The sequence below is a fragment of the Hippocampus bargibanti genome, linkage group LG01 (genome assembly GCF_051943395.1).
Source record: "Hippocampus bargibanti isolate YZ-2025 linkage group LG01, ASM5194339v1, whole genome shotgun sequence".
NCBI lineage: Eukaryota > Metazoa > Chordata > Actinopteri > Syngnathiformes > Syngnathidae > Hippocampus > Hippocampus bargibanti.
This window is the reverse complement of record NC_142734.1, coordinates 25,057,720-25,076,437: the sequence shown is the minus strand read 5'-3', so window position 1 is coordinate 25,076,437 and position 18,718 is coordinate 25,057,720. Positions and strand designations below refer to the sequence as shown.

The following is an 18,718-nucleotide window of genomic DNA, read 5'->3' as shown; positions in this document are numbered from 1 at the left end:
CTGTCCTCTCGGACCCAGCGTACAAGGCACTTAAATTGACTACTCTTCTAATTGTACAGATGGCTTGTGCAAGTTATTTGAGGAGCCTGATTGATGGGATATTTTAACCTTGCAGTATACACTCTGCCTTTGAACTGTCAATAAAGTTGAAACGAGTCCAAATTTCACTGTTTTCTATCCATTTTCTCAAACTCTCTCTGCCGTCTGCCTATCTATTATCATGTGCAGCTCTGTGTTTCTGTAACCCTCCCGCCCTTCTCTACCATGGATCTTGACCAATCACGTGCAACTTTAACTGAAGACTGGGGGCGGGGAATAGAGGGGAAAAAAAGGCTAGTGCCATTTTCCAGCTTCTTTCACTTCAGAGATCCAGCTCCAAGAACTGGCTCGTTACAGAATGAGCGAACATCACTCATTGTGGTGCTCCCTGTGTTTCCCGAAAAATAGTTTGAATGCCAAGATTGTATTCTCGCGAATTTAACATTCGTAAAGCGAAAAGTTGTTATTCTCCTTCAAAACCACATCACAAAAAGGTCTCCTTGTTTTTTTTTTGGGTGGAGACTGGAACGGATGACCACCACCACCTCAACCACCACGTGTGTGTGGAACTGAAGAATTGAAGCGGATTGACCTGGGACAGGAAATGTGAGATGATCTCTTGGTCAATACATGTGACCGCTTCGTGTTTGCGTTCAAAACGTAGGTTGTAGCAGACGTCTGCACGTTCTCAGCATGACGTTCATGGTCCACTGGTGAAAAGGAGGCTTTGATCCTCTGCTCTTTCATCTAGAACTGCTTCATACAACAAAGAGAAAGTGCTTTGAGATTGAATGACTGTGTCTATTATGTTAATAAATAATAATAAATATAATAATAACAATAATAATAATAATAATAATAATAATAATAATAATAATAATATCCATCCATCCATTTTCCATACCGCTAATTCCTCATTAGGGTTGCGAGGGGTGCTGGAGCCTATCTCAGCTGTCTTCGGGCACAAGTAATAATAATAATAATAATAATAATAATAATAATAATAATAATAATAATAAATTTCATTTCTAAGCGCCATTCAAAACTCTCATTGTGACTTTACAGTCACAGGATAAGTTTTTTTTCTGTGAGTGAGCAGCGGCCGGCACATACGCCAGCGTTCACTCAACCTAAAATAACACTGATAGAAAGCTAGCTAGCTAATAGCTAGCCAAGAGCTGGTTAGCTAGCTAGTAGCTAATTAGCTAGCTAATGTGAAATGTAGTGTGTAGTAAAATGTAAATTTCTCCACTCTGAGACTAATAAAAAAGGCAAATCATAACTTTGCTGCTGTGAAATGTAAATTTCTCCACTGCGAGACTAATAAAGGCAAATCCAATCCAATCCAATCCAAGATGGTCTAGCTATCTAGCTGGCTGGCTAGCTATCTAATAGTTATCCAATATCTATCTATTAGCTATTTAGCTAGCTATTTTGCTAGCTACCTAATGGCTATCTAATTGCTATCTATTAGATGTCTAACTGGCTGGCTAGCTAGCTATCTAATAGTTATCTAATAGCTATCTATTGGCTACCTATTAGCTATCTAGCTAGCTATTTGGCTAGCTAGCTAATGACTATCTAATAGCTATCCACTAGCTGTTTAGCTGGCTGGCTAGCTATCTATCAGCTACCTAGCTAGCGATCTAATAGTTATCTAATAGCTATCTATTAGCTAGCTAGCTTTCTATCTATTTGAGTTACTTCCGGGTTGAGTGACCGCTTGCGCGTGTGGCTGCCGCTGCTCACCCACAGAAAAACTTCCTGTGACTGTCAAGTGACCGTGAGAGTTTTGAAAGGCCCTTAGAACTCAAATGTATTATTATTATTATGACACCCAGGTGCCTTCTTGATAAATTGCTCCGAGCATGTCACTACCACAGAAGATCTGAAGGATAACCTCGGACTATACAGGGAACATCAGAGTTACGACAAAACGGTCGCAAGTTATTATGTATCAAAGTTAGTCGATGGGTTCTTTATGAGGGCGGCGTGTGACGTCACGCGCCCACGTGATCCAAATCCCATCCTTGATTTAGCGTCGCTTTTCGACCAAACTGGTCGACGCCCGTCACGGGTCCAAGTTCCCAAGTTCGTCCCGTGTCGAGTCGTCCGGTGGGGCCGCTGGTCCAAAAGAGTGAGCAGGACCCCTCCCCCACCCCCACGCCGAGCCGCGCCTTCCGCCCCAGCCTCTGAGAGGGCGGGGAGACGCCCCAAGGTCCAGAGGAAGACTTGAGAACTTGAAAGCCAAGTGGAGCCTCCGCTCGGAGGAGACTTTGATAGCCCTTATGCGCCCCGTGTGGCACTTTCGCCGACCTCCCGCCCTCGACGTCTAGGGCGGCGACGACAAAGAAGAAGAAGAAGAAGACAGCGGCGACATGTTTAGTCGCGCCGGCGAGGTGCTCGGACTTGTGTCGTTCGGCTTCCTTAAGTAGACTTCACAGCGACGGTTTTTAGGGTTGTGTTTTGTTGTTGTTGTTTTTTATTGCGCGTGGAAGTCAAAAGTTCCGACGAGGTGGTGGAAAGTTTGTCGTGCCTGCAGGTGAACAAGTCGCGCGGGAGCGCCGGGGACGACATGCCGCCAGCGGACAACAAGTCGTCGTGCTTCTCCAACATCAAGATCTTCCTGGTTTCGGAATGTGCCCTTATGTTGGCCCAGGGCACCGTCGGAGCCTACCTGGTGAGTTTTCGGCGCGGGCGAGTGGGCTCCCACGGCGCTGCTGGTGGATGGGCAACTTTCACGCAGGAAGGCGGGGGTGGGGGGTGGGGGGGGGGTGGACTTTCCGACTGCAAATCAGACAGCGAGGGGCACTCGTCCCTGTCAAGAGCACTGGGACGTACTCAAGTAGGGAGGCCCCCCACAATCCCCACCCCAGCCCTGGTCCACGACCGACCATCATGTCACGGTCTCAGGTCAACTGGATTCTCCATTATTGATGTGCCGTTCGCGAACGAGCCTGAAGTGAACGAAGAGAGCCAGTTCCTCACAAGGAGCCAGAAATGGGAGCCGATATTTTTGTCCTCTATTCCCCACCCCCAGTCTTCGGTAAAAGCCGCACGTGATTGGTCGATATCCGTGGTAGAGGAGGGAGGGGAGAATTACAGCACACGTAGCAGTGAGGAGAAGGGGGGGGGTGGGGGGGGGGGGGGTTGGGTAGACAGGTGGACAAATGTTATCACATTATGCTGTTATTATTCAATTATATTTTTTACTAGTTGGTATGATGACATTATTAATAAGAAAAACAAATTCGTGTCAGCTTATCATCAGACCAGAGTAACCACAGGGAAAGTGAAAGTTCGTGGATGCTCTCTGTGCACATATACATCAAGCCATATAAATAAAATATTTTACATAGTGTATTTTTTACATACGTAATTCAGATAGCCAGCCAGCTAGACAGCTAATAGATACCTTAAACGGATTCATGACATAAATAATAATAATAATGCATGTCATTTATAAGCACCTTTCAAAACTCTCAAGGACACTTTACAGTCACAGGATATTTTTTTTCTGAGGGTGAGCAGCGGCAGCCACACGCACCAGAGTTCTATCGTGTATTTTTTACATGAGTAATTCATTTTTCACACAATTTTACCCAATTTTTGGTAGTTAATTAATTTAAGCAAAAAAAAATTGAGGAGCCATTTAGGCGCTTTTTCGTGAGCTGAGCCCAAAGAACCGGCTCTCTGAAAAGAGCCGGAATTATTATCACTAGTTTCTTGGGCTAAAAAAAATAAAATAAAAGCCTTTAGGGAAGCACGGGAGCCACCCCACCCGCCACCCCGCAATAAAATAGGCGGCATGGGAACCCCACGCTGTAAAAACAAACAAACAAAAAGAAACAGCCAGTAAGTGTGGGAATATGTTGCCGACGGGCCATCAGGAGTGCGCCATGGAACCTTTCACCCTTTCCGTTTGGGCGCCTTTGACGGGACAATCTTTGACACCTTAAAAGACAAATAATAATAATAATAATAATAATAATAATAATGATGATGATGATGGTAATAATGAATAATAATAATAATACATTTATTTTTTAAGCGCCTTTCAAAACTCTCAAGGTCACTTTACAGTTACAGGATAAGTTTCTCTTCGGGTGAGCAGCGGCTGCCGTGTCGAGTATGCAAATTGCCAAACGAACGTTCGTGCTTCGGACTATACGTGACTGTGAAGTTTTGAAAAGCGCTTAGAAAGAGGAGTCCACGTGACTTGTAGCGGTTTGCTTGTAGCTTTTGCTTTATTGAATAAAACAAACGTTTGATTTGAAATCTTATGTTATTTTTTTCTTGAAGAGGTTGTTGGCCACCTGGGCCGAGACGTTTGTAAAGTTGTACGCCTGACGTAAAAGTTGTACGCCCCGGGCCTCCGGGCAGACGTTATTTCAAACACTGCTACGAGTCAACCGGGCTGGCTAGTAACTGAATCAACTCACCAAATGGGAAATGAAGTAAATGAATAAATAGCTAATCGATTGCCAGATAAACAACAGCTAGCCAGCTAACAGCCAGCCAGCTAGACAGCTAATATCTAGCCAGCCAGCTAATGCATAGCTAATAAAAAACTAGAAATAGCCAACAGCTAACAGCCAGCCAGCCAGACAGCTAATATCTAGCCAGCCAGCTAATGCATAGCTAATAAATAGCTAGAGATAGCCACAGCTAGCCAGCTATGCAGTTTACAGCCAGTCAGCTAGACAGCTAATATCTAGCTCGCTAGCTAATAGATAGCCGCCAGCTAGAGAGTTTAGACAGCTAATAGCTAGCTAGATAGCTAATGGATAGCTAATAGATAGCCAGATAGCTAACAGCCAGCCAGCTAGACAGCTAATATCAAGCCAGCCAGCTAATTGATAGCTAATAGATAGCCAACAGCTAGCCAGCTAACTGCCAGCCAGCTAACAGCCAGCCAGCTGAACAGCTAATAGCTTGCCAGCTATATAGCTAATAACTAGCCAGCCCTGCTCATCCACAGAAAAACTTCTTATCCTCTGACTGTAAAGTGACCTAGAGAGTTTTGAAAGGTGCTTAGAAATCAAATATATTATCATTATTATTATTATTATTATTATTATTATTATTATTATTATTATTATTAATAATAATTATTATAATAATTATATAATAATAATAATAATAATAATAATTATTATTATTATTATTATTATTATTATAATTATGGTTCATCTACCCATGGTGCACTGCAGTATTTACATTGATTGACATCCATGTTGCAATATGGAGCGTGACAACAGAAACTCTAGAAGAGATTCAAAAGTCAGCAAACAAACATTCTCGTGACAATTCGTTGCGGCAAACTGCTGTTCATGATTCAAATTTGTTGGCGAATGGGAAGCATTTCAGAGCTGTTGCAGCACATCTTCGATCTTTAAAGCCAAAAAATGTGTTGAAGTAAGAAATATTGTGACGAGTCTGTTTTCTTTGTCTTCTCTGAATGGATTTCGACCTACTTCTATTTTGACTTACGACCGTTTGGTCGGAACGGAACTCGGTCGTAAGTCAGATGTTACCTGTGTATTGGTTCAAGAGCCAGACTTATGTACTTTTTATACTTTATGTTACTTCTGAGTTGTGTGAACGCTGGCGCGTGTGGCTGCCGCTGCTCACCCGCAGAAAGAATATATCCTGTGATTGTAAAGTGTCCTTGAGAGTGTGGAAAGGCGCTTACAAATCAAATGTATTATTATTATTATACCGTCCAATCTCAAAATAGCTCAGGATTGATTGTGCAGTCACTCAAGAAAATGGAAAATGTTTATTTTGTGGAGGAATACATTCCTTGACTTGAATTAAAGTTGTTGATGTATATGAAAAATAGATTTGAGTCAAATAATGGTTTTTCATTTGCCATTTAGAAATACAGGTAACATCCGATTTACGACTGAGTTCCATTCTGACCAAACGGTCGTCAGGCAAAATGGTCGAAATCCATTCAAAATGTTGAATAGAGACTCTGTGCTAAATGACTAAATGACCTGATTCGGATGCCGCGGGGGCAGTTGGGCGTGGGTCAGGGTCGCCGGTTTCCTACGGTTGCCCTCTCCTTGACCTGACCCCGCTCTCTCTGTCAACGCCTGGCTCAACCCTGCGGCCTTCTGCAGCGCTGGCGCGCCCAACCCGCCAAACCCACCACCTCACTCCGAAGCAGAACCAACTGTCTCAAGGAGGCGGCGGCGCAAGCGCCTTGCGGTGCCAGGCGTAGAATTAAATTTTTTAAAAATTGGGTCTGGTGTTCATGGTCGTAAGTACAGGTAGTCGTAAGTCGGGGAGGGGGGGACATTAATGAGATAGGCAGACGACAGAGAGAGCGTGAGAAAATGGATAGAAAACAGTGACATTTGGACTCGTTTCAACTTTATTGATAGTTCAAAGACAGAGTGTAGACTGCAACGTTAAAATATGCCATCAATCAGGCTCCACAAATAACCCGCACAAGTCATCTGTACACTTGATGCAAAAAGCTATCGACCTCAACAAGATAAAATTATCGCAGAGAAAGCATTCCTCAAGATGGTGAAAGAAGGCTACGTTCCTCATCATCGATTCCATCAAAATGAAAATGAGTGAAATGTAAATTTCTTCACTGTGAGACTAATAAAGGCAAATCCAATCCAATCAAACCATCACAAAGGTAAATAAAACGCCTTTATTATACAGTACAGTTTATTACTTTAATTACAGTCCTTGTGGAATGTGACTCTCCTTCCAAACAGCAATTCCCTCCCTCCGACCTCCTCCCACCCCATCCTTTTAAGCCATTACCATCACAAATGTAAATAAAATGATTTTATTACACAGTACAGTGTATTTCTTTTATTACAATACAATATCACACTTATTATACATTAAACAAGGTATATTTTTTGTAGTTTTGCGGCTTACTTAGAACAAAATCATGTTTTATGGGGACCTGGGAATGGATTATTCTCATTTTAATGGTTTCCTATGGGAGATTAATTTTTGGGTTACACACTTTTGGCCCTACACACACTTTCTGGGAACCAATTAAATTCATAAGCCAAGCTATCACTGTATTTTGCTTGATTTCAATCAGTTGTGTATACTTCTGCAATGTAGTTCAATCGGGTGCCGTCCATTTTTGAATTTGGCCCACTTTTTTTCATTTCCCAGTTGTAGGTGGTGCAACCGTGTCGCGAGTGAGCGACACGTCTAATAATAACACGCGACGATTTGTTTGTGAATGGCTGGACCTTTGGCTGCGTTGACAAAAGCGTGAGCGAGCGACCCGCAGCGCGAGGCGATTTCCGTCTGGCCCGCCTTTTGGCTCAGGTCAGGACGGGCACAAAGGCACCTGAGCCTCTTTGCTTGATGACGTTTGTGGGTCGCAGGCGCAAGCAAGAGTTTCCGGACGCTCCAGCGTGATCTAGGACACTTCCTAATTGGATGATGGCGTCCAAAAGCGCTCGGCTTGTCTTCACGCTGACAAGCCAAGCTGTCATGCCGGGCGTACGTGAGTGTGTGCGCGTCTGGGCGCTGATCATCGGCACCAGGATCTTCATCCTTGAGACGCTGACGTTGGCAGAAGGCAAAGTCAAACCTTACAGGTCAAGTCGAAAAGTAGTATTGGTCAGTGTGCGTAGCCTTCCTAAAAACAAAGGTCTTTAGGAAGGCTACGCAAAAAAACAGAAGCCTTTAGGAAGGCTACGCTCACTCACCAATACTTAGTTTTTGATTCTAACCACTCTCTAAAATACAAACTAGGAGTTATCAGAACCCTCCAGCATAGGGCTAAACTCATACCAACAAGCGTCCAAGGTAGAGAAAAGGAGTCAAAAAAAGGAGTCAAAAATATCAGGAGAGCACTCACAAACTGTGGGTACCCTCAGTGGTCTTTTAACAAATGTCAGAAGGAAAGAATAGGGAATGAAACCAAAAATTCTGAAGATACAAAAAGGAGAGAGTAGCAGTACCTTACATCGCAGGAGTTTCTGAAAAACTACAGAGTCCTTTGGCAACACAAAATTCCTACTTATTTCAAACCGATAAACACTTTGAGGCAAAAATTAGTGCATCCAAAAGATAGGCTGCCAAATGAAAAACAAAGTAATGTAGTTTATTCAATACATTGTAAGAATGAAAATTGTATAGAGCAATACATTGGGGAGACTAAACAAATTCTCAAAAAAAGACTCAACATCGCAGGGATAATACTAGTGGGCCTCAATCGCCAGTACATATGCACCTAAAAGCTAGCAACCACTCATTTAATGACAATAAGGTTAAAATCTTAGCGAAAGAACATAGATGGTTTGAAAGGAGAGTAAAAGAAGTGATTTTCATGAAACAGCTAAATCCTTAACTATATGGTGGTGTGATGTTCAATTTGGATCTTTCGTACAACAGCAACAGTAATGCTGATGAAGTGATACCAGAGCAATTAGGGCAATCAGGCCAGTCGTTAGTCAGGACAATAGAAGCAATCAGTGGAGCCGCAGGGAGTAGTCCTCTGCTCACCCCAACCTAAGAGCAGGGACCTATCATAGCAGAGTCCGGCACAGTAGGGATATATATAGGGCAGGTACTACCAGTAAGACTTTAGTTCGCTGAAGAATCATCTTGGATAAGAAGCGAAACGTCCGACACCTTCAAAGAAGAACAGATGACGGCTGAAGAAACCTTTTCATCATTAACTTTAGCTTTCCCTCATCTTTTCAGAGAGCCACTTCTTTGGCTCGGCTCACTAAAAAGATCCGACCGGCTCTTCTCCCAAATGGCTCAACAGTTTGTTTGTTTGTTGTTGCTTAAATTAATTAACTGCCAAAAATCATGTAAAATTATGTGAAAAAAGAATTACTCATGTAAAAAATACCGTATATCAAATATTTTTATTTATATGTGCACAGAGAGCATTCATTAAAACGGCTCTCTTTGCGAACGACACATCACACTACAAGGAAGATCACTTGTGCTGAGGCGCTGGATGGACGACCCCTTTTTCAAATTGTCCTTTGCACGTCAGCAATAAAGTGTGGCACCATTTTTTTACTTTCACACGTCAGCCAAATTGAGCGCAAAAAAACGGTCCGATGCCAAAACCGCCGGTTGACTTTGAGTTCTGGTGGCCTGGGACAATTTGAAGGAGCCACTGAGAATGGAAAATTCCTTTTGGGCTCCCCGGGAGCGTTTGGCACCACTTTGAAAATAGCCTAGGAACCAGTCGGGTGTGTCGCAGCAGTTCGCGCGCAGCACAGGAACGGCTCCGAATCCCGCAGGCACGCCAGACCCAGAACCTTCACAACGCTTCACACGGGCGTCGGGCGTCCGTCTCTCGGGGTGCGACGGCAAATAATTGGCTGACCGGCAAAGGTCTGTCTTGCAGGTGAGCGTCCTGACCACACTGGAGAGGCGCTTCAACCTGCAAAGCGCTGACGTGGGCGTGATCGCCAGCAGCTTTGAGATCGGCAACCTGGCGCTCATTCTCTTCGTCAGCTACTTCGGGGCCAAGGCGCACCGGCCCCGGCTAATCGGCTGCGGAGGCGTGGTCATGGCCCTGGGCGCTTTCCTCTCGGCGCTGCCAGAGTTTCTGACCAACCAGTACGAGATCGGCGACACCTGGAGGACGGACGCCGGGCGCGACGTGTGCGCCAACGCCAGCGCCGGCCGAGTCCGCTCAGCCGAGGACGCCACTTGCGCCAACCGCAGCAACACCAACATGATGTACCTGCTCCTGATTGGGGCCCAGGTCCTGCTCGGCATCGGGGCCACGCCTGTGCAGCCCCTGGGCGTGTCCTACATCGACGATCACGTCAAGAAGAAAGACTCCTCCCTCTACATAGGTGAGCGTCCGCGAAAGCCGCGCGTAATTCCAAATGGTTGCTGTGTTCTTAGTCCTTGAAAATGATCGCGAGATGCAGAGGGTGATGAATGAGACCAATGAGACGTTACCTTTTCTCGTTTTCGCGCGGCGCCGGCGGCTCCGCTCGCTTGACCGTCATCGTAACGTCGTGGCAGGCTCTGGATTTCATCGCCAGGCTTTCACTAGTGCTATGTCTGAATCGCTCCAGTCCTAAAAAATGGTAGTGTGGTTTTCATCGCGAGGCCTACAGTAGTGCTACATCTGAATCGACCCAGTGCTAAAAAAGAGTGCTGTAGTTTTCATCGCTAGGCCTTCAGTAGTGCTACGTCTGAATCGATCCAGTCCTAAAAAAGGGTGGTGTGGTTTTCATCGCTAAGCCTTCAGTAGTCCTACATCTGAATTGATCCAGACTGAAAAACGGGTGGTGTGGTTTTCATCGCTAGGCCTTCAGTAGTGCTACTGTTCTGTTCAAATTCTTGTTTCTCATCTGGTTCGGTGTTCAACGAAGTTCTGTGATAAAAATATCATCGAGGACGATAGATGGTGAACAACAAAACTACTTTATTCTAGTGAGACAAAAAAGCACATCTCTCGTCGGAGCAGGAAGCCAGGAGCACACAGAACAAAGAGCACAAAGAAAGAGACAGGACCTCCCGCTCGGACTAGTTTTGAACGCACACTACAGCGATCTGTTGTCCAATCAGCTACGGACAAGTATAGGAAGTCACACAGCAGCGATCTGTTGTCCAATCAGCTACGGGCAAGTATGTTGGGAGAGAACATTTAGACTGAAACTTGAAACTTGTTACATCCTGCTTTCAAAACTATTCAACTAATGAGTTTAACAATCCATGTAGAATAAACTAAACATGCAATAACATAATATGTACTAAGCTAAACATGAAATAACGTAATATGTTTACTAATCTAAGCATGAAATAACGTAATATGTTTACTAATGTGCATAAGCACTCTATCATTCCCTCCTGTTTAAACATCAGTTCATACATTTCCAAAACAGTTTTCATGCATGCACGTCATACACTGTAAAACCCAACAAGTTGAAAGTACTCAAAATTTTTATGGCAACTGATTACATCAAAATTTTTGAGTACAGTTTACTCAAAAATTTTGAGTAGTGGAAATACATTTTATGAGTTTGACTGAACTTAAATGTTATGAGTTTGTTTGGACATAAATGTTATGAGTTTGAATGAACTTAAAAGATGTACTTTCAGTTTACTCTAATGTTTTCTTGTTATCTTAATTTTTAAGTTAAAATTAGGTTTCATATTTAGGCGTAACCAACTCCAATTTATAATGTTACATGAAAAAATTGTCACGGTTTGCTAGGTGGTGATGGCGGGTGCGGATCCCAAAAAGCAGGCAGGAGTGAGTAGGAGGTTGTTTGACAAATTGTATTAAAATAAAGGTCAGCAGGAACAAAATGTAAAACATCAAAATCATCTCAATGGAAAAAATACAAAGTAGCAAAAGAAGACCAAAAGTAAAAGTCCGCCAAGGTTAAACAAACACATGCGCAGCATGCAACAAACATGCAGCAAACAATGAACCGACACCGGATGGTCGTGCCGGGTGTCCTTTTAAGTGTCAGTGATTATAACGACCAGCACCTGCGAGGCTGCCTGCAGGGCTGACGTCGCTACCCGTTGGTCGCCAACCACATCATGACAGTACCCCCCCTTCAAGGGGCTGCTTCCAGAAGTCCCAACAGTCTCCCAAAAGGTCCACTCGGCAGGGATCGATCGGTGGAGAGGGCAACCGCTGCCTCTCCAGCATACGACGGGCGGCGGCCTGATGGGAACGGGACTCGGCCTGGGGTGGACGAAGACGGGGCACGGATCGTCGTGGGCGTGAGTGCGATCCCTCTCGCACGTTCACGCGACGGCGCATAGCTCAACGTGGACGTCGAACTGCCAGGCGCAGAATGGCACCCCGTACGGCCGTATGGGACCAGGTCTCGGCCGGACGCCGACGTGGACGTCGAACTGCCAGGCGCAGAATGGCACCCCGTCCGGCCGTATGGGACCAGGTCTCGGCCGGACGCCGACGTGGGCGTGAACTGCCCGGCACCGGGGGAACGAGACCAGTCCAGAGCCGCTCCGGAATCCAGCGGGTGGGGTCTCGGACTGACGTTGACGCGGACGTTGCACGGCTCGTCGTGGATGAGACTCAATTCGTCATGCACGACGACAGCGTGGCTGGACGTGGGCGTGCACTGCCAGTCTCCCAGTGTCACCCTGGACGGCCACCTGGAAGGAGGTCTCGGCCGGACGTTTACGTGGACGTTACGGCTCGTCGAGTGACGCAATTCAAACTCGACGAGGCTCGGGCTAACGTAATGAAATGAGACGGGTCCGATGTACCTGCGGGATCCGATGGTTGATCGGTTCATTCTGTCACGGTTTGCTAGGTGGTGATGGCGGGTGCGGATCCCAAAAAGCAGGCAGGAGTGAGTAGGAGGTTGTTTGACAAATTGTATTAAAATAAAGGTCAGTAGGAACAAAATGTAAAGCATCAAAATCATCTGAATGGAAAAAATACAAAGTAGCAAAAGAAGACCAAAAGTTAAAGTCCGCCAAGGTTAAACAAACACATGCGCAGCATGCAACAAACATGCAGCAAACAATGAACCGACACCGGATGGTCGTGCCGGGTGTCCTTTTAAGTGTCAGTGATTATAACGACCAGCACCTGCGAGGCTGCCGGCAGGGCTGACGTCGCTACCCGTTGGTCGCCAATCTGATCAGGACGACCAGCACCTGTGCAGGTGCAGGCGGGGCCGACAGCGCCCCCCGTTGGTCCCCAACCAGATCATGACAAAAATATATTCATGTATACTGTACTTACATTTGCCTTCTATGTCTAAAAACAAAAACCCACCTCACATGTCTGTTTTAGTGCACATTTTTTATTAAGGTTTAAAACAACCTTTGATAAAACATTCATAACAGTATCCAATGCACAGCATGTCCACGTACCAAAACAACAAATAAACCCCTGAGCAGTTTTTTTTTAGTAATTAACACAACATCGTGATAAAGATGTGAAATAAACACAACAACAAAACAAAATAGAAAAAAACAACAAATTATACTCTGCTGTTCTGTTAAAATATAAATTCTCTGACAAGCATATACTTGAATAATTACAAAAGAATACATTTCAATGTACTCGTTATAAGGTGCAAATCAAAGTAAAACTTACTAAAAACAAACAGTATTTGTGAAATGAAAAAAGACATTTTGGTGAAATCTAGGTTTACACATCAAATTATGAATACAAAATCAGTCACAAAAAGTGCATCAATGTTTAGGTATACAAAGCAGAGTAAAACTGAAATTACTTATCCAGTGTTGCTTTGTTCCGTAATATTGGAGGCCTTCAATATTGCGGAACAAAGCATTTTTCAAACTTAGCAGCCGTGGTTTGAGTGGTCTGTTATCATCAAGACACAGCAGTATTTTCTGAGTGAAGGTGAATGTGTGGATTAATTTTTTTTTGAGAATCTAAATGCAGTGCATACATTAAACCAAACAAGAGGAGGTGTGTATCAGCCAACCTGGGGAGACATCTCACAATAATGCCATCTTCTATCACAACAGAAATGCTGTTGGGGTTAAACAAGATGGCGCTAGTTGTCAGTTGTCACGGAGAGAAGTGCGACAGGAATGTTTTCAATGTTTGGATCCTCTTCCCACTGCAAAATACATCAATAGACATTTGTGTTAAGTCAGGCAATACATACATTGCATGTTTTGAAGAACTGTGAGTCATCTTCTCGTAGGTATGCATGGAGAGCACGAAGGGCCAGACTGCGTCTCGTGTATATCATGCTGTTCTTTATCAAAAGCAAGAGGAGATAAAAGCCAAGTTTTAATTTGGGGAAAGCGACAGGAGCTTAACATTGCAGTACTTGTCTTCAGCATCTCAAACCCAAGACAGTGGCCTATGGAGACCTATGGCGAATTAAGTTTAGGTAAAATACTGTTCAATATAAAATAATACATACATGTATTATTTTTAATATGATTCGGGTAATTAATCATGTAGCATTAATAAAAATGTAAACATACCTTAGATAATGGTGGTGTTACTCAATTTCCCCCCTGGGCTAAAAGTTTGAATAGAAAAAACAGACAACAACAAATGTAATCATTTAATTTAATAAAACACCCTGATCCATGTTTACTTTTTAAATTGAATAAATAATCTAATTTACCAGATTAAATGATGCCATCAAGCCAGTCAGGTGTTTGCAGTTTGAAAAATGGTGTTTGCAGGTGTTTGCAGTTTCAAAAATACATTTAAAAAGTTGTATGTTTACACATGAATGACCATTTAAAACTACACCAATTGTACAGAGGGATATTTCATTTGGCTAGCATTATATTTACTTAGTGCCTTCTTAAAACGGCAGCATAACTGTTGCACGTTGAATTAGCATGATTTATTGTGCTGCCGTTTAAAACAAAATTAACTCAAAGCACCAACCTGCTGGCGTTGCAGCATCTGTGTGGCGGATTTCGGGTGACCCTTATAACTTTTGAAGTTCATATAAAACTTAATTTAACACCCATTTGACGATTATTCTCAGACCTTCGCCGACACAAACAGTAACAACCTCGTGATAGTTGTTACTCCACCACCGCCCAAACAAACCTGCGCGGTACAATTCTCTTAATAACACTGCTGTGTCTTTCTACAAACAAGAGACGTTTAAGAAAAATTCCTACTTACCACAGAAGAGCTTGTAACATTAGGAGAAGTCCTTGGCTCGAGCAGTGGATGACATTGATATTAAATACGATTGTTTGTATTTCCACATATAATTTAAAAAAAATAATCCGTCGGTCTCTGCCAGATTCAGCCGTTGAGAATTCAAATGGCGTCCAATGAGAGCACGCAGTGATGTCATCACGCAGCTTCCTGCCGTGAACTCAAAATGTTTGAGTAAACGATTGACATGAACTCAAAAGTATTGATCTACTGCAAATTAAAAACGCAGGACTCATTCAAAAACTCAAAACGTTTGAGTTTTTGAAACAAAAAATCGGCTTTTGAGTTGACTGACCTCAATGACTTTAAGTCAGTAGTACTGTTCGGGTTTACAGTGTACTAACTGCACAGGGAACCATTCTTTATATTTTATTTTACTTTGTTTTATCTAATCTGTCTAACCTTATCTAATATTATCTAACCTAATCTAACCTATCTAACACCATGGAGAAGGTGAAAAACCTCTATCACAACTTTGCTGCTGTGATTTGCAACCTCTCCATTTGTGAGTTTTGAATTTTAATGAGGAAAACTCCTTCTCGGCCCTCCGTTTCTTTTTTGTTTTTGTTTGTTGGAGCAACCACACTCTGGCCATGGTGTACTATTCCTAGCTACAACACAGGGTCCCCTTCACGCATTTGTTGATACAAAACCTTTGCGTAATTCACCTGAGAATTAGTTATCATATTCATTAGCGTTGCTCTTAAGCATTGAATAATACAACCAATGACTAAGAAAATAAGTACAATCACAATTGCGAAAGGGATAAACATTCTGAGAAAAGTCCTATATCAGGGGCCCCCAAAAAGCCCGTCAAAAATCCACGGGTGATCAGTCCGTCGATCTTTGGCCATGGCATCTCTGAGATCCCTGATAACAGACAAAGCATCAGTCATGTTTATGGAATTCGCTTCTTCGGGTATGTACGTACAACAAGTGTCACCCACCATAGCACAGACGCCCCCTTGTGGGGCTGTCAAAAGGTCCAAAACCATTCTATTTTGCAGCATTTGTCTAATTGCTGCAATTTCGGTGTTTTGCATTTCATCTACTTCCAAACTGGCATTTACAAACACTTGAAACCTGTAGTCAATTGTTTCAATTTGTAGTATGTTTTTAGCCACTCCAATTTGTGGAAAAAGAGCTAACATTACTTTACTACCAGTGCTATGGTGTTTGAGTTGTTCTGGAACATCAGTTCCCCAGATCGAATCATGGGGCTTAAACGACACTCTTCTTTTCACATGATGGTGCCCTGGACGACTGGTAACGATGAAAGTATTGTCAGTTACATTAACAGGTGCGCACATACCGTAGGCTCTCGGAGGAATAAAAGAATATACTTTCCAACCGCATAACCACCAAAGATGTGAAGATACGGGTAAAATGGTGACATTGGTGTTTAACGGTAGCACATATAAACATATATCCTCATCTATAAAACCTAAGTTTTGACCTATACCGTACATTGCAACGCATACTGGTAATCACAACCCGCTCTCGGTCATAACCTGATTTTCAGTTTCCAAAATGGTATCTAAACTTGGAACAATCTCTCCTCTCGAAGTATTGCGAAGAACCGGAAAATGGTGATCAGGTTTATGCGAAGACATTAACATATACGCAGCTCGAGCCATTTTATCTCCAAATACCTTTGAATGCACTTGTTGTTGCGTCACGGAATGAGGCATATACGAGCACACAAAACAATTACTTTTCCTGTTTTGTTTAGCAATTAATGTAGCATAACGATACCACGTGTTTGATAACAACGGATTCCAGTCGTGCTTTTCTCCTGCAAACGGTTGATATAATGCGTCCATGACACCTGAATTTTTGGCCTTTTTGTCAGGTGTTTCCATATAGGCTGTCAGTTTGATGTGTGGTTTATGGTGTAAAGGCGATGTTGCGACTGGTGATGTCAAAGATGACATGATGCATATAGTTACTGGAAAACCAGTGTGATGTTCACGAAAATCAGGACAGAGTCTCAAGTCCATGCATCCTGCAACATCATGAGTTATGATAGCAAGTTGGATATCAGTCATTGTGCCAGTTCCAGTTCCTAACCAGTTCCCTCGAGCTATCTTGACGACAATTCGTTTTGCTTCTTGGGCAAGCAGGCTGCAGGATGTGCCATGTTTGGACACTTTTCTGCCGTCGTTGGGTGTAAGAATGGAATTTTGCAGGCTGATGGAATGGGAGGCTCTACGTGTGTCATCTGGATTGCCCCCACAAATCCGTACAGCAAGATGATGTGGACCAAACCCATGGCTATTGAGTAGTTTGGCTCCATCTCTCTTCCACCTGCTCAGGATCTGGTTGGTGAACGATCTTGCAATGGCTTTGATGCACCCAGGTGTCTCTTTCGGTGATCTTGATGGCAGTTGGCGTTGTGATCAGCACGGTGAATGGCCCCTCCCACTTTGGTGCAGACCAGGACTTCCTCTTGATTGCCTTGATCAGCACCTCGTCTCCGGGGCGCAGCCGCCTCTGTTCCTGTGGAGGAAACAAAGAGGACTGCGGCAGGACACATGCTGACTGGACCTCTTTTGTTGTAAACATTTCACACAACCATTTTGCCAACAAAGCGCCTGGATCTGATTCATTTTCTTGCCAGGGCACAGCTTCCCATAATGGGAGGATGAAAGGTCTGCCATGCAAGATCTCAAAAGGCGTTAAGCCGTTATTAGTAGGCGTTATTCTCATATATAATTTAACCAAAAAGAGACATTCAGGCCATGGTTTGCCTGTTGCCTCCATAGTTTTTCTGAGTGGATTTTTTTATCGTACTATTTGTTCTTTCAACTAATCCTGCACTCTGTGGATGATATGCACAGTGGTTCTTTAATTTAATACCTAAATGTTCGGAAATTTTGGTTATTACGTCATTAACAAAATGTGGCCCATTATCACTCCAAATTATTCTTGGTATACCATGTTCTGGAATATGTTTGCATAATGCATCGGATTTCTTTTGAACAATTTCCACCCATTTGGTGAATGAATCAATTAACACCAAACATGTCTGTGTAAGCTCTCAGTCGTACAGGAGTGGTCCATCGATGAGAAGGTTTCTTCAGCCGTCATCTGTACAAAAGTGCAGGTTTCGGACGTTTCGCCTCCTATCCAAGAGGCTTCGTCAGCGAACTAAAGTCTGACTGGTCGTATCGGCCCCATTTATATATCCCTAATGTCCAGACCTGGTGGCGCCGGACACAGCTATGATAGGTCCCTACTCTCAGGTTGGGGGGGCGGGACCCCTCCCTGTGGCCCCACTGATTGTTCCTACATTCCTGACTAACGACTGGCCTATTACCCCCACTCCCCCCGGTATCACCTCATCAGCATAACGACCCTCATCAGCATTGCGAAAGTTGCCTAACCTGTTTTGCCTGAGCAGGCTATTGTATGAACGATCCAAATTGAACCTCACACCACCAGACCGGTTTAATGAAGGATTTTGTTGTTTTATAAGAATCGCCTCTTTTACCCCCCTTTCAAACCATCTATGTTCTTTCGCTAAGATTTTAACCTCATTGTCGTCAAATGAGTGGTTGCTAGCTTTTAGGTGCAAATGTACTGCCGATTGAGGCCCACTAGTATTATCCCTGCGATGTTGATAAAGTCTTTTTTTGAGACTCAACAAATTCTCAAAAAAAGACTTTATCAACATTTTGAGACTCAACAAATTCTCAAAAAAAGACTTTATCAACATTTTGAGACTCAACAAATTCTCAAATAATCACAACCCGCTCTCGGTCATAACCTGATTTTCAGTTTCCAAAATGGTATCTAAACTTGGAACAATCTCTCCTCTCGAAGTATTGCGAAGAACCGGAAAATGGTGATCAGGTTTATGCGAAGACATTAACATATACGCAGCTCGAGCCATTTTATCTCCAAATACCTTTGAATGCACTTGTTGTTGCGTCACGGAATGAGGCATATACGAGCACACAAAACAATTACTTTTCCTGTTTTGTTTAGCAATTAATGTAGCATAACGATACCACGTGTTTGATAACAACGGAT

General features: G+C 43.5%; 1 protein-coding gene across 1 annotated transcript in view; it reads left to right on the top strand.

Annotated features, from left to right (window-relative positions):
* The first annotated feature begins 1,053 nt into the window (after nucleotides 1-1,053).
* The window catches only part of LOC148903555 (solute carrier organic anion transporter family member 3A1-like), a 66,833-nt gene continuing 49,168 nt past the window's right edge, over nucleotides 1,054-18,718 (top strand). Inside the window, exons 1-3 of the mRNA XM_089004970.1 lie at nucleotides 1,054-2,438; nucleotides 2,582-2,719; nucleotides 9,407-9,863. Of these exons, the coding sequence (XP_088861096.1) occupies nucleotides 2,418-2,438; nucleotides 2,582-2,719; nucleotides 9,407-9,863 (616 nt within the window). The 5' untranslated portion in view covers nucleotides 1,054-2,417. The remainder of the gene's footprint in view (nucleotides 2,439-2,581; nucleotides 2,720-9,406; nucleotides 9,864-18,718) is intronic.